This window comes from Marmota flaviventris, chromosome 19, assembly GCF_047511675.1.
Source record: "Marmota flaviventris isolate mMarFla1 chromosome 19, mMarFla1.hap1, whole genome shotgun sequence".
NCBI lineage: Eukaryota > Metazoa > Chordata > Mammalia > Rodentia > Sciuridae > Marmota > Marmota flaviventris.
This window is the reverse complement of record NC_092516.1, coordinates 36,869,117-36,885,080: the sequence shown is the minus strand read 5'-3', so window position 1 is coordinate 36,885,080 and position 15,964 is coordinate 36,869,117. Positions and strand designations below refer to the sequence as shown.

Genomic DNA, 15,964 nt, shown 5'->3' with positions numbered 1-15,964 from the left:
GCATTGGGGACATGGTGGTGAGTACAGTATCCCTGAACTTGTCGACCACACAAGCTAGCAGGAGGACATGACTAAACAGATGTATGTGTTGAGCAGCGACAAGACAATGAAGGCTCTTGAAGCAATGACAGGAGACTGTGGCTGGAGAATGCCATTACAGAGACCAGCAGTTGAGCAGACAGTTGGGGGAAGTCAGGAAGCAAGTCCCCAGACTCTGGGGGCTGCAGGCAGAGGGAACAGCTGGCCCCAGGCTCTGGGGTGAGAGTGTGCTTGATGTGTGTGAATGCAGCAGGGAGACAGCACGTGTGTGGCAGGGAAGCACCAGAGAGCAGTGGTGGGGGTAACAGAGAGGTGGCCAAAAAGGCCCAGGTGCAGCACCATAGTCAGAACACCCAAACCAAAGACAAGTCAGACACCTTGAAGGTGCCAGAGAAAACCAGCACTTTACAGGCAGGAAAAGAATGGTTTGAATGGCTGTAGATTTTTCATCAGAAGCCATAGACAGAGGACAATGAAATAACATCTTTATATGCAAAACAAAAAGAACCATCAACCCAGGATCTAGATCCAGTGAAATATATTTCAAGAATGATGGAAATGAAGGAAAACTAAGAAAAATTCTCCCTAGTCATTCTAAAAATCCTAAAATTTCAGGATGAAGGTAATTGATACTAGAGGGAAACCTGAAATGAAGGAAAAGTAACAGTAATGATAAATAGCTGTGTAAATATAAATGGCAGTTGTTCTTATAAGTTCTTTAGAATATTTATGGCTGTTGGGCTGGGGATGTGGCTTAGTGGTAGAGTGCTTGCCTAGTATGTGCCAGGTCCTGGATTCAATCCCTAGCTACACACACACAAAAAAAAAAAAAAAAAAAAAAGGAAAGGAAAGGAAAGTTTAGGACTTGACAATGAAAACCATATCACTGTGCAATGAGTTCGTCAATGTCTACGTCTGCAGAGGTGATGTATCTGGCCACAACAGAGTGGTGTACACAGGATCTGTATGTTGTAAGGTCTCTGCACTTTACTTGCTGTGGTGAAATGTTAACTCAGAGTAGACTAAGTGGTTGGGTGTGTGTTGTCATCCCTACAATAGCCTTTTAATAAATACAAAGAAATGATAGCCCAAGCCAATAGATCAATTAAAATGGAACACTAAGAAATGTTCAGTAAACCCAGCAGAAACAGGAGCTCAGGATGGCTTTTACATTTTAAAAAGTTTATAGTAGAGGAGGTGGGACAGAAACCCTGTGTTGCCCATGAACTTTGAAGTGTTTGGCATGTGGTCCCCTGGTCTGTGTCATTTTTATTTACATACGAGTGTCAGAATCACAAATAGAACGTTAGCACATACAGTTAGTAGCAAATTAAATGATAATGTGCTATGTATTAAAATATTCTGGAAGAAAAAATTTCTCTGTGGCTGCTCAAAAAGCATTAAAATAAAATTTAACTATTTTTCCCCCTTTTTAAAAATTAGGGATTGAACCCAGGGGTGCTTAACCACTGAGACACATTCTCACATCCCCACATCCCCAGCCCTTTTATTTTTACTTATTTTTCATTTAGCTTTGAATTTGTGATCCTCCTGCCTCAGCCTCCTGAGTCTCTGGGATTAGGCTTGTGCCACTGTGACCAACTTAACATCCTTTTTTAATTGAAAAAAAAAAACAGTAAAATTGGGCTAGATGAAAAAAAAAATGTCGATCCAAACTCATTAATACCTAATGAGGAATTATAGACTTATTAAATCATAGCAATGAAGATGTCTCTGATAACTACCATTATTTAATATTATTTTGAATGAATTAGAAAATAAGCCCATAAAGCAAGTTATTGGCATAAAAATTTAAAAGGGAGACACAAAATTGTTACCATGTGTATGCTCCACCTGGATGAAAAGCATCCAGTCAGAAGATAAGAAAAAAGAAATGATTTTATATAAAATAGCAACAAAAAGAGGGGAAAAAAGGCTAGGAACAAATGTATTAAGAAATTTTTAATATATATATATATATAATTATCGATACAGATATGAATGTATAAAGACATATATAAATATTAAAATACTACTTGTGAATATAATAGACTCCAATTATGTTGTATTCTTGGCTAGGAAGCCACTCGGGAAGGTAGGCAGACTTGGGTACTAAAGATGTCAGTTCTCTTAGGGTAATCTACATGCACACCAGTAACTCACCAGACTTGTTGATAGGTGCTCAGGGAACCAAAGTCATCCAGTGCCCTGTGAAGGCAGTTAGTGGGTGATCAGCACTAGAAAGAGGGAATTCTTTGTTGTTGTTGTTGTTTTTTAATATCAGGGGTTGAATCCAGGGTCATTGGCTCAACCATGGAACCACATCCCCAGCCTGTTTTTTAATTCTTAATTTTGAGACAGGATCTTGCTAAGTTGCTGAGCCTAGGGAAAGTCAATAACAGGAGCATGGATGGATCAGTCTGAGCTCTGGGGTCCTGGCCTGGCTTTGAACTTGCCATCCTCCTGCCTTGGCCTCACAAGCTGCTGGAATGACAGGCATGTGCCACTGCATATGGCATTCTTCCTGGGTTGTTTTGTTTTGTTTCTATCTCTTTAAGTTTGAGCTGTATGAATGTATTATTTTAATTTTTTTAAAAAGTAAAGGAGGAGTTCAGCTGTGTTACATGATACGGAGAGATTAGGATGAAAACTGAGAATTAAATGCTGAATGTGGTGTACTGTTCTTAAGAGAAGTCCCTAAGGGATGGTTGGTGAAATCTTGCTGTGTGTGAGTTCATGCAAGACTAGGATCTCCACTCCCAGCAAAACAGTAAACCAGACCCTCTGTAGGGCCTTGTCAGTGCAATAGGACTAGAAACTTAGTAAATTATGATAGCACGTGGCTGGACTGTTTAAAATGTAAGGGAAATCTGTAATGCCCAAGAGAAAACAGAAATCTAGCAGTGAGATGAAGCCAGAGAAGTGCTTACTTAGCAGAAAATGGATATGGATATGCCATCGAGGTGTCGGAAGGCATGTGCAGGTTCTCATCATCTGGGGCCCAGGTCAGCGAGTCTTGGAGATGAGGCTAGGGCACCAGAGCTTGGACTGATCCATCCGTGCTCCTGTTATGGCTTTCCCTGGCCTCCAGCAGCTGAGAACACATGTTCTCTCAAGGAATGGATCTCTCTTCAGCCCCCAGGACTCCCAAGTGAAAGGTACCAGAAGGAAGCTCACAACAGAAAGCTAGTGGGCCCCGAGGAAGAAAGAAGTCATTTGTGGGAACCAGTAGAATGCAGAGAATCAAAATGCGAAGCACTGCAGATTTTAGAATTATTAGATATGAAATATTAAAATTTGTAAAGAAGAACAAAGTCCAAAATAACCAAAGCATTTCTGAAGGCTCAGAAGAACTAGGCCCCCTGGGGGTAGCCATACCCCTCTCACTTGCCCAACCTGTTCCTCTCAGACAAAAGCAATGGTCATAACTATAAATACTGGGGAATATATCTGTGACCTTGAAGCAAGAAAGGATTTCCCAAACAGCAGGCAAAAAAGCAGTTGTGTGTGTGTGTGTGTGTTTTACTTTTCATGCAGTTAAGTATTTTATACATTTAAATAGTGCAAAAAAATTTAGACACATTTTCAAGCAGTCTTGATCACATGATCACTCCTCTGGGAAGAGGTCTTCTGCTGTCTCTTTAGAACATTTTCCCAGGGCCTCACCTGTCCCTGAGCTTTCAGCTTTCTGCTTTACCAGGTGCTTTGAGAACTGCCTCCTTTACCTCCTGGTCTCATCTGTACTTTTTTCTCAGTTTTATCTGAGCTGTTTCAGTCCTTCATCATCAAAATGGCAAAGACTAGCCTTCACATCATCTCCATGTTGTCTTTTCACATTCCTTATTTCCACATAATGAGACTCCACCCTTTTATCTCCTGCTCTGTCTTGACAACTATGAAAATCATCTGGCCATCATACTGATTTCTGTAGTTCCTCATATGTTTTAATTTTCCTTTGAAAATTCTTCTGTAGCTACTATTTTTATTTTCTGGTGACCTTACTCAAAACCAGAACCTATTCTCTTGTGCTTTGATCATTTAGTTCCTAACTGTAAGCACAATTGATCCTCTGTATCCACAGGTCCCATTGGATACAGATTGAACCAACTGTGGAGCAAAAATATGTGAGCTAGGCATAGTGTCGCATGCCTGTAATCCCAGGGGCTCAGGAGGCTGAGGCAGGAGGATCTCGAGTTCAAAGCCAGCCTCAGCAAAAAGTAAGGCACTAAGCAACTCAGTGAGACCCTGTCTCTAAATAAAATACAAAATAGGGCTGGGGAATGTGGCTGAGTACCCCTGAGTTCAATGCCCGGTACCCCTGCCATGAAAAAAATGTGTTTGTACTGAACATACATAGACATTTTTGTTTAATATTCCCTAAACAATATAGTATAACAACTATTTATGTAGTATGTGCATTGTGTTAGTTACTATAAGAAATCTAGAGATGGTTTAAGAAATCTAGAGATGGAGGATGTGTGTAGGTTATGTCAAACACTATGCCATGTTACATGAGGGACTTGAGCATCAGATTCTGGCATGTGCCAGGAGTCCTGGAACTAACCCCTCTCTAATATTGAGGGACAACTATATATATTAAGTGCAAATCAATCCATTTTGTGTTGTCATTGGGCTACTATAAACCTAGTGTTGCCCTCTTTAAAGACACCTCTTGTTTTTTTTTTTAGGTACTGGAGACTTAACCCAAGGACATTTAACCACAGAGCCACCTCCCCAGCCCTTTTTTATTTTTTGACAAGGTCTTGCTAAGTTGCTGAGGCTGGTTTTGAACTTTCAATTCTCCTGTCTCAGCCTCCCAAGTTGCTGGGATTACAGGTGTGCACCACCATGCCCAGTTCAAGACACCTCCTTGTAACACAAACACCACACCAGTCTGTGTTCATTTTGTTGTTGTTGTTACTGCTCAAAAACTTATAAGTTCCATATGACCTGACCTCCTAAGTATTACTAATTTTTTTAAAGAAATATTTTTTTTTTTTTAGTTTTAGGTGGACACAATATCTTTATTTTTTATTTTTATGTGGTGTTGAGGATGGAACCCAGAGCCCCGCGCATGCCAGGTGAGCGCGCTACCACTTAAGCCACATCCCCAGCCCAGTATTACTAATTATTACAACATCCTCGCCTCTTCTTCTTGAGGTTTGCCAGTCTGGATCTGTGAGAAAGGGCTCATACTGAGCCTGGCATGTGGTTGATGTTCCAGGTGTTATTTTACACATGACTTGTTTGTGCTAAAGTTTTTACCTTTTTTATTTATTTGGTTTTTTTTTTTTTTTTTTTTTGGTACCAAGGATTGAAACCAGGGTGCTTAACCACTGAGCCACATCCCCAGCCCTTTTTTGTATTTTATTTAGAGACAGGGTCTTGCTGAATCACTTAGGGCCTCATTAAGTTGCTGAGACTGGCTTAGAACTCGTGATCCTCCTGCCCCCACTGGGATTACAGGTGTGCGTCACTGCACCCAGCTTTACCTTTGTTTTGAAGTGCTTCTTAATTACTCTGGTCAACGTTAATCTCTGGGCTGGGGTTGTGTGGCTCAGCAGTAGAGCGCTCGCCTAGCATGTGCGAGGCCCTGGGTTTGATCCTTAGCACCACATAAAAATAAATAAATAGAATAAAGTTGTTGTGTCCAACTACAACTAAAAAATTTTTTTAAAAAATTAATCTCCCCTTCATAAAGTCCCCCCCCCCTTTTTTTTTGGTTACTGAGCTTCAGGAGACTCAGACTTAATCATATCCCATGACATCCGTATGACATCCATATGTTTATTACCTGAGGCTTTAATCACCATTTGAAGGGTCTCCTTTTATTATTCTTTTTATGTGTAATATATAATTGATATGTTCTTCTGTTGCATTAATAGATATGTTTATGTAGAAAGCATTTCTTGAGTACATAGGCCTACATCACATTCCCATAGATTCCAAGTCATAAAAATATAGGTTGATATCATCCATAACAGTATACCCTAGGTTTTGAATAAAAGTTTCCAGTAACTCTATTGCACATTGCTTGTTGAGGACCACTGGCCAGGTGTCTACTCAGAGCCATTCAAAGGCAACTAGAGAGAGCACAGTAACACCTGCTAGGAGCATATGTTATAATCCTGACAAGTAAACAAATGGTATGAAATATTTTGAAGTTTACTGTTTATCAAGTGCTATTGGGATAAAGTTTATACTTTCCAAAGTTGTGTTAATGAAAAGTGTACATAGTGACTGCTTCCAATTTTTTAAGAAAATGCAGGCTAAGAGGCCTGATTTTAAAAAGGTGAGAGAGAGAGACAGAAATGCATTTTCTGGAGGGTATGTAAGTTTTAGTGGAGCAAAAGCCAGAACAGTAAGCCCTGGGGGTAAAATTATGTGTCAGACTTGTGACTTGTGTTTGGGAGTGATTGATTATTTAGGAGGTATTGATTGTGGATTTTTGTAAGGGTACCTTGCTTACATAAATGTATTCATCTGTTGGCACCTGGACAGCAGGCTCTATGGGTATGTCTTACCCCTCAGCTAAGCCGCCCTGAGGTCCTTCTCCAGGACGCCCTTCTCACTGCACCTCTTGTGCTTATCCTTTTTTGTGGGTTTCTCGGATGTGCTCAGCCCTCAGCTCACTATTTCATTTCCCCTTCTCTTTTCTGCTGTGCAGGTCATATTTTTTCAAATTGCAAATATATGTGTATTCATTGCTAGTTTTACTCGTCCACTTCTACTCTAGCAGGTGTGTCTTATATTTTTCTAAACCAAGGAGAAATGTAAGCCATGGGATTTCATCCCAGGAGCCTGGGCCTGAAAATAGGGATTCAGTGATATAACAAGTCACTATTGTGGATATGTGTTAATGTTTTTAATGTACACTTAATTTTTCTCATTTCTAGAAGCCCAGAAGCTAAGTGATCTGGTAAAGAGAAGCCAGGAAAACCCAGATGAACACTTGTGCTGTGCGTCCCTCCTACACAACAACACACTGAGTAAGAAGAGAGAGAACATTTCTGGAAACACACTTAATCTGGACACAAACCCTGTTTCTTCAGGAAAAACACCCTGTGAAAATGACTCACGTGGAGTGAGTGAGAAATGTATTTCAGAATCAAGTGTTACTGATAAAAAGGATTCAAGTAGGAACTCCAGTGCACTCACTGAACATGGGAAGTTGCCTCTTGACTGTGAGCAAGAAAACAGTCAGACTGAGCAGAAGTCTGATGCGTGTAACCACGGTGAGGAATCTCTGGGTGGTAATGAGGGTCTTACTGAGCAACAGGAAGTTCAAGCTATGGGACCACCTTTGGAAGATAATGATGGTGGAGAAGCCGCCCCTGAACAGGCAGCCACCACCTCACCCCAGACGGCAGAGGCAGGAGAGAAGCCCTGTGACCACGAGGAACCCACAGGAAGTACCAGTGCCATGTCAGTCCCTGACATCCCTCAAGAATGTCAGATGAGGATAGATTGCTCTGAAGTTAATGGGTGTGAGAAATCAGTGGTTTGTGAGGACCAGCAAGTTAACATGGAGGAGAAAACCCAGGAAGCCAGTGAAAATGAGGGTGCCAGCAAGGAGCCCCATCTCACTCAAGCTCCTGGAACTTGCACAGGGGAGAACACCTTTGAATGCAGTCATTGCAAGAAATCTTTTCGCCAGGAGTCCCAACTTACTAACCATCAGAGGACCCATACACAAGAGAAACCTCGTAAAAGTAGTAAACGTGGGAAAACCTTCCAGAAATCACAGCTCACTGACTCGAAGAGAACTAACCGAAGACAGAAACGCCGTGAACATAAGGCACGTGGAAAAGCCCCTGTGAAGTCCCCTCTCGGGGACCAGCAGAGGACACAGCCAGGAAAGAAGCTGTATGTATGTGATGACTGTGGGAAACCTTTCCGCTATCACTCAGCCCTCAAAGTCCATCAGCGGATCCATACGGGAGAGAAGCCCTATAAGTGCCATGAGTGTGGGAAATCCTTCTATGCCAAGTCCAACTTCACTCATCATCAAAGAATCCATACAGGAGAGAAGCCCTTTGAATGTCAGGAATGTGGGAAGTCCTTCTCTGTGAAGTCAAACCTCACCAAACACCAGAAGACACACACAGGGGAGAAGCCTTTCAAGTGTAGCGAATGTGAGAAAACCTTCTTCCAGAAGTCACAATTTGCTGACCATCAGAGAACACACACAGGGGAAAAACCCTATACATGTACTGAGTGTGGGAAATCTTTTTACTATAAGTCAGCCCTACATGTCCATCAGGGGAAGCACAGAGAAGAGAAGCCTTACAAATGTACTGAGTGTGAGAAATCCTTCTGCTATAAGTCAGCCCTGATTATCCATCAGGTAACTCACACAGGGAAGAAACCCTACGACTGTAATGAGTGTGGGAAAACCTTTTGTGTGAAGTCAAATCTCACTAAACACCAGAAAATTCACACAGGAGAGAAACCCTATACATGTAATGAGTGTGGCAAATCTTTCTCTATGAATTCAATCCTTGTTGTACACCATCGGACCCACACAGGGGAGAAACCTTACAAATGCAACGAGTGTGAGAAATCCTTTTACAAAAAGTCAGCTCTTACTAAACATCAGAGAACTCACAGTGGGGAGAAACCACATGAATGTTCTGAATGTGGGAAGTCTTTTCATATGAAATCCACCCTCATTATACACCAGAGAACTCACACTGGAGAGAAACCTTACAAATGTAATGAATGTGAAAAGTCATTCTACGTGAAGTCTCATCTTAATATCCATCAGAGGAATCACACAGGAAAGAAACCCCATGTATGTGGTGAATGTGGGAAAGCCTTTACCATGAAGTCAAACCTCACCGATCATCAGAGGACGCACTCAGAGGAGAGACCTTACAAATGTAATGAGTGTCAGAAAGCCTTTCGCCACAAGTCAACCCTAACTGTACATAAGAGAACTCATACAGGGGAGAAACCTTACAAATGTAATGACTGTGGGAAATCCTTCTATATGAAGTCAGCCCTCAGTCAACATCAGAGAATACACACAGGCGAGAAGCCCTATGATTGTAAACAGTGTGGGAAAGCCTTCTTCCAGAAGTCACACCTCACTAAACACCATCGGACACACACAGGAGAGAAGCCCTATGAATGTAAGGAATGTGGGAAAACCTTCTTCCAGAAGTCACACCTCATTGAACACCAGCGAACACACACTGGGGAGAAACCCCATGAGTGCAATGAATGTGGGAAATCCTTCTGCTATAAGTCAGCCTTAACCATACATCAGAGAATTCACTCAGATGAAAAACCCTACAAATGTAGTGAATGTGACAAGTCTTTCTGTATGAAATCACACCTCACTGTACATCAGAGAACTCACTCAGGGAAACACCCCTTTGAATGTTATGAATGTGGAAAGGCTTTTTATGTGAAGTCAAACCTCATCAACCACCAGCGGACTCACACTGGGGAGAAGCCTTATATATGTAGTTCATGTGGGAAATCCTTCGGTATGAAGTCGGCCCTCACAGTTCATCAACAGGGACACACAGGGGAGAAGCCCTATGCATGTAATAAATGTGGGAAAGCCTTCTGCAAGAAGGCAGCTCTCACTAGTCATCAGGTGATTCACAGGAGAATGACACCCTGAATTGTAATAAATGTACCGCTTCCTCCTGTGTGGAGTCAGACTTTGTTGCACCAGGAGGTGACGTGAATGTAATCACGTGGCAGCCCTCATGTATAACTTCAGTCTTCAACACAAGGGAGATGGGCTAGATGACTCTCTACAAAATGAATATGGGAGGACTTTGTGTCATGTCTTAACTACATGTCAGAGGACTCAAATGGGAGAGCGCCCTGAGACATCCTGTGTACATTAGTATCCACCAACATATCAAGTGCACATTGCAGAGAAGGCACGGGGAAAGGTGAACAGTGAGAGTGTAAAGCCATTTATGGTCACAGCTTACTGCACATCAGGTAACTGATATGGGTGTGAAATTGTGTGGGCATTTCATGTGCACGTAAGCTCCAAAATAATCAAACTAAATTGAAAAAGTAAATAGAATAACACTAAGGGAACATTATTAATTTAGGTGATGGGGCACTCCTGATGCTTCTAGAAATGTAATGCTGAAGTCATGTTTCAGACTTGATTCCAAATTTTGAAAATATGATGTGAGATGTGTCTAATCTTTGGATGATAAAGGTTTTTGAAAAAACACAAGTTGCTGCAGCAAGCTGTCACTTTAGTTATTTGAAGAGGACTTGAGGTGAGTAGGGCTTCTGAATGTGAGTAGGTAGCATGCTTATGTTGTGTACCTTTGGTTTTCATGGTGAAACTCAGTGCAGTTGCCAGTGAAAAATGTTGCCCCACAGCTTAATAACTGTTAGGACAGACTTCCCACACTGATGCCACCAATGCTTCTTTGTAGCTTAACAGTACAGTATTCATTGAGTGACATTTGACAAATTTGAGTACTGTACCACAGCATATTATTATACTGAGGAAAGCAAAATATAAGAAACTATATGTAGCATGTTATCTTTTATGTAAGAGTTGAGGGGACATGTGTATATATATGTATACCTTTTTATGAAGTTTTGACTTTTGAAAATGATTATTTATATATGCAAAAGGAAATAAAAGCAGGTTTTAAAATTGAAAATGAAGAGAATACTCAAGGTTATTTCACATTGGTAAATCAACCACACAGAAATTATCAGAGACTTTTGAACCCAGTATCATAACTATGCATCCTTAGTTGAAACATTTTTCAGGAACAAGAAGGGTCAAAGAAAATGGTAATGTCACTCATTAATTTCCATGTTAGTAATATTGATGCTATTTTTAACCTATTTTGTGTATATTTTAGGATGAAGCAAAAATTTCCAGTTTAAGAGGTGACAAGAATCAAATTCTTCAGGGAAAACTCCCCGTAGTGATAAATATGAGTTGGAAACTTAAAAAATTATTTCCACATCTGTTCATTGACAGGGCCTTTAAAAAGTGTTACCAGGGCTGGGGATGTGGCTCAAGCGGTAACGCGCTTGCCTGGCATGCGCGGGGCGCTGGGTTCGATCCTCAGCACCACATAAAATAAGGATGTTGTGCCCACTGAAAATTGAAAGATAAATATTAAAAAAGAGTGTTACCAGTATAGTGATCAGTAGATTCTGTGCCTAGCATTGCCACCAAGGGAAAGGGAACTCTGTGGAGGAATAGCTGGTGATTTGGGGTCCTGAGGCATCCACAGTGAACCTAGGGCCTCCTGGGTAGGAAACCAAGGAAATGCTCAGATTGAAGGGCAATGAAAGAACACAGCAGCTAGTTTGGAGGGGCTCCAGTGGCCAAATTAGAAGTAATTTGGCGATCAAGAAGGATGACTGTAACTGATTGAACAGTTTTAATAAACAAAAATCTGAGACTGCAGTAATCTCCACACATAAGAAGGGCCAAAATAATCTATGAGCTAATACAGGCAGAAGGAATGGTAGAATTTTAGAACCTGCTTGGTAGCATCCCCTAGTGCATCTAGGTAAAGATCACAGAGCACATGGGTGTGAACACGGTTGCATCCTGTGACTCAGGGCTGGGTGGGTGGAGGCTGTGAGCTGATGGAAGACCTCACTCTGCTGGGCAGGGCTCAGTGAATCAGCTCTGCCACTGAGAGAATCCAAGCCTGTTGGAGTTAAGATTCTTTGGTTATTTGGAGCTATAAGACATCCTCACTTTGAAGAGGGATACCTTTTTAAAAATGTAATTCAGGTTCTGAACTCTAACTCAGTGGTAGAGGGTGTGCTTAGCAAGCATGAGGCCTGGGTTCAGTCTCCAGTTACCATTCCTCCAATTATGTAATTTACAAGAACACTCTGTGGCTGTCTGAGGAGAAAATTATTTCAGCATTTGTTTTCTGTTCTGTAAATGTCCATGTCATGAAGAGATATTATTTTTAAAAAAAAAATATTGTTAGTTGTAGATGGATACAATACCTTTATTTATCTTTATGTGGTGCTGAGGATGGAACCCAGTGCCTCACATGTGCTAGGCAAGTGCTCTACCACTGAGCCACAACCCCAGCCCTGAGATATTATTTCTTGTTTGAAAGGAAGATAGTGCAGGGAATTTCCTTTGGGGACCTAGTTGTGTATAAGTATCCTTATTTCTCTTTATACAAAACAGTCCTTTAAAAAAACAAACACATTACTCATTGACCTTTTTCTGAGAGTCTCACTGTGCTGCCCAGGCTGGTCTCAAACTCCCAAACTCAGCCATCCTCCTGCCTCAGTCTTTCTAGTAGCTGGGTACAGTAGTTGTGTGCACCAGGCCCAGCTTCCTTTTTCCATTTTTAAAATAAACCGTGGTTTGATTTAAGGATCTGGTCTTTTCCCAGTGAATTGCTAGTTGTCCTCATGCCATTTAATGATACTATCTTTATCTTGTACTAAGCTGCTGAGCCCCAGGGCTGGCCTGTGTGCCCTGGAGACCAGTCACCATCCCACCATGTCGTCCAGCTTGGTTTTTCAGGGAGAGCCAGTGTGGGTTCTCATGAGGGGTTTGTGATGAGAGGTCATTACAGAGCTGTATTTTCTTTGCTTTGACCCTGGAGTTGCATTGGCTTTCTCTTCAGTTGTGTGTGTGTGTGTGTGTGTGTGTGTGTGTGTGTGTGTATACTGGGGATGAAACCCAGGGTTGCCTTATTTTTTACTTTTGACAAGGTCTCTAAGTTGCAGAGGCTGGCCTCCAACTTAAGATCTTCCTGCCCCAGCCTGCTGAGTGGCTGGGATTGCAGGTGTATGCCACCACACCCTGCGGCCTGCAGTCTCGATGCATTTGTGTGACTGCTTGACTGATTTTTGTTCTTTTTTACTGGGATGATTCTTAATTATGCTCAAGAGGGCTGTGTTTTTATTGCCTCTGCTTTACAGTGGATTTGGACGTATTGAAGAGCAAATCCCTCTGCTCTATTTTTCAAGAATTACTTGACTTTTCCTCCATGGCCCTGGAGGTACAGAGGGCAGGAGTCAGGCAAGTGCCTCCTTCTTCTCTTCCCTCTTGGGTCCTGGAGCCCCATCCTTTCTCTCTGGATCATAATCTCAAACTTCCTGAGCAAATGGTCTCTCCCAACTGAGCGGCACCCTCCTCACTGAGGACCTGCTGAGGAGACCCAGGAGTCCCTGAAGCTGCTGAGCCACTTTGCTGAGTCACCTATGTGGGAGTATATCATGTTTCCCAAAAGAGGGTTCATCACACCCCCAAGGTCAAGCACCAGTGCTCAGCTAAGATCATAGGAATTCTTCAAGTCCTGGCCCACCTCCCAGCTCCACGTCACTACTCTTGTCATTTGTCCTAGGAACCAGGTAGGGTGCTGGGATCATGGTGAGAAAAGACAGGGGCTCTCTACCACTGAGCCACAATCCCAGCACCCACCAGCCCTTTTTTCCCATACTTTATTAAGAGACAGGATCTCACTAAGTTACTTAGGGCCTCACTAAGTTGCTGAGGCTGAGGTTGAACTCGTAAACCTCCTGCCTCAGCCTCCTGAGCCACTGTTGGTCACTGCATCCAGCTTCTTGTCTTTTTTATTATCATTATTCTTGTGGGTGTGAGGTGGTATCTCATAGAGACTTTAATTTGCATTTCCCTGATGACCAGTGATGTTGGATACTTATATTTGTTGCCCATTTTAATATCTTCTTTGAAGAAATGCCTGTTTAGGTCCTTTGCCTTCCATACCCCCTTTTAAGTGATTTTTTTTAAAAAAATAACTTTATATTTTTTAATATGGTGCTTAGGATCCAACTCAATGCCTCATGCATGCTAGGCAAGCACTCTTCCACTGAGCTACAACCCCAGCCCCTTTTGCCCATCTTTAAGTTGGGATTTTTTTTTCAGCTGTTGAGTTGTAAGGGTTCTTTATATATTTTGGATATTAATCCCTTATCAGACATGCCATTTGCAAATATCTTTTCCTAGTCTGTAAGTTGCCTTTTCATTTTGTTGATTGTTCCATTACTATGCAGAAGCTTTTTAGTCTGATACAGTCTCACATATTTTTAATGTTTACAGCATGAACTTTTGGAATATACATATATATAATTTTTTTTTTTTACCAATTTTGAGTTGGATTTTGTATATGGTGTGAGGTAAAGGTCCAGCTGAATTCTTTTCCATTTGGTCAGACACCCTTAGTTGATGATACTGTCCCTTTCCTATTGTGTCCTTTTGGTGCACTTCTTAAAAATTAGTTGACTACCTATGTGTGGGTTCATTTCTGGACTCTCTGTCCTGTTCATTGGTCTGTTTGGGTTTTTATGCCAGTACTATACTGCTTTAGCTATTACAACATTGTGATATCACTTAAAATCAGGAAGTATGATACCTGTTTTTCTTCCCAAGTATTGCTTTGCTATTAAGGTTGGTGTGTGTATGTGGTTCTATATAAATTTTTTTATATAGATTTTTTTTTTCTTTTGGGGAGAATACCATTGGCGTTTTGGTAGGGATTGTGTTAAATAGGTATATTGATTTGGTTATATGGAATATTAACAATAGCAATTATTCTGATCCACACAGAATATCTGATCCACACAGCCTTTTTGTGTCATCTTCAGTTTTGTTCATTGTTTTATAGTTTTTAGTGTAAAAACATTTTCCCCTTGGGGTGAAGTTTATTCCTAAGTATTTTTTTATGTTATCATAAACAAGATTGTTTTCTTGACATATTTTTAACTAGGCTGTGATCTGTATATAGAGGTACTATTGATCTTTTGTATATTGATTTTGTATCCTGCAACTTTATTGAATTCATTTATGAATTCTAACAGGACTTTTTGGGTACACTCTTTGGGGGATCATGTCATTTGCAAATAGAAATGATGTTACTTCTTCCTTTCTGACTTGGATGCCTTTTATTTCCTTTTTTTTTTTTTTTTTTGTCTTATGTCTGAGCTCTTGTCATGTTCTGGTCTGAGATCCTGCCCAGCCACTGGCCACTGTGGAGACTTTGTATGAGATATTTCCATAAATTCCAGTGTACTGTCGCCACTCCAGTGGAGGAAAGACCTCTGAGTCTCCCTTAATCCCACACACCTCCTCCTGGCTACAGTCCCTTTCAAATTTTGGTGTTATCAAGGTCCAGTGTGTCCTACGTGGCGCTCTCAGCATGTATCCAAAGTTGTGCATATTCTTCTATCACTGGTAGTATTATTTTATACTTAATTTTCATCTTAAACTACGGCTTTGAGGCTTATTGATATTAAAATATCCAACTCCAGTTTATTATGTTTGTGTATTCATTAATGTGTAATAATTTGATTTTGATTCTCTTAAATGTTTGTCCCCTCAGAATTCATTTGTTGAAACCCTAATCTGCCTGTGCAAGTGTTAGGTTGGGCTTTTGGGAGGTGACTGAGTGGGATTGGTGCCCTTATAAAATAGACCAGAGAGAGCTCACTCCTCCCTGGCCCAAGGCAGTCAGGGTGTGTGCACAGTGCAGGTCCAAGGCTCCTGGGAGTCCTTGGGAATCCTCACGGCAAGGTGTCCCTAGTGAATAGGTAGAGCCTTTGGAAGGTGCTACAGATGGCAGCCAGCTCTCCTGAGGATGCTGCCCCCTTTCCAACAACATTGCTTTCAAACTGTGGGACATGGTGACCTATGATTCTGGGCTGTGGAATCAACTTAGTGGACTGGTGTGCTTTTTAAAATAAATAGTTCAGAAAACATGAGGAAGCAGCATGATAATAAGACATGTTGTTCTGTGAAATCCTCTCTCTGTCCCTTCTTCCTGGGATTCACTTTCCTTCAGGTCCCTCGGTGCCTCTCCCCCGCACCATCTCCACTTCTTTTTTTCAGTCACCTTAATAAACCTGCTTCAAACGAAGCTCCCGCCTCTTCAACTGTCCGCTTCTCCTTTTCCTTTTTTGCAGAACCCTTTTA

General features: G+C 41.4%; 1 protein-coding gene across 1 annotated transcript; it reads left to right on the top strand.

Moving 5' to 3' along the window:
* Window positions 1-7,330: 7,330 nt before the first annotated feature.
* On the top strand, window positions 7,331-10,669 carry LOC114084246 (zinc finger protein 268-like). Its single transcript, XM_034635507.2, has one exon. It carries the CDS (start codon window positions 7,331-7,333, stop codon window positions 9,671-9,673), a length of 2,343 nt encoding a protein of 780 aa, XP_034491398.2. The 3' UTR covers window positions 9,674-10,669.
* The last annotated feature ends 5,295 nt before the right edge of the window (window positions 10,670-15,964 follow it).

Bases quoted from the DNA above. Each gene is read 5' to 3' on its own strand.
- LOC114084246 (XM_034635507.2), top strand. From the start codon at position 7,331: ATGGGACCACCTTTGGAAGATAATGATGGTGGAGAAGCCGCCCCTGAA.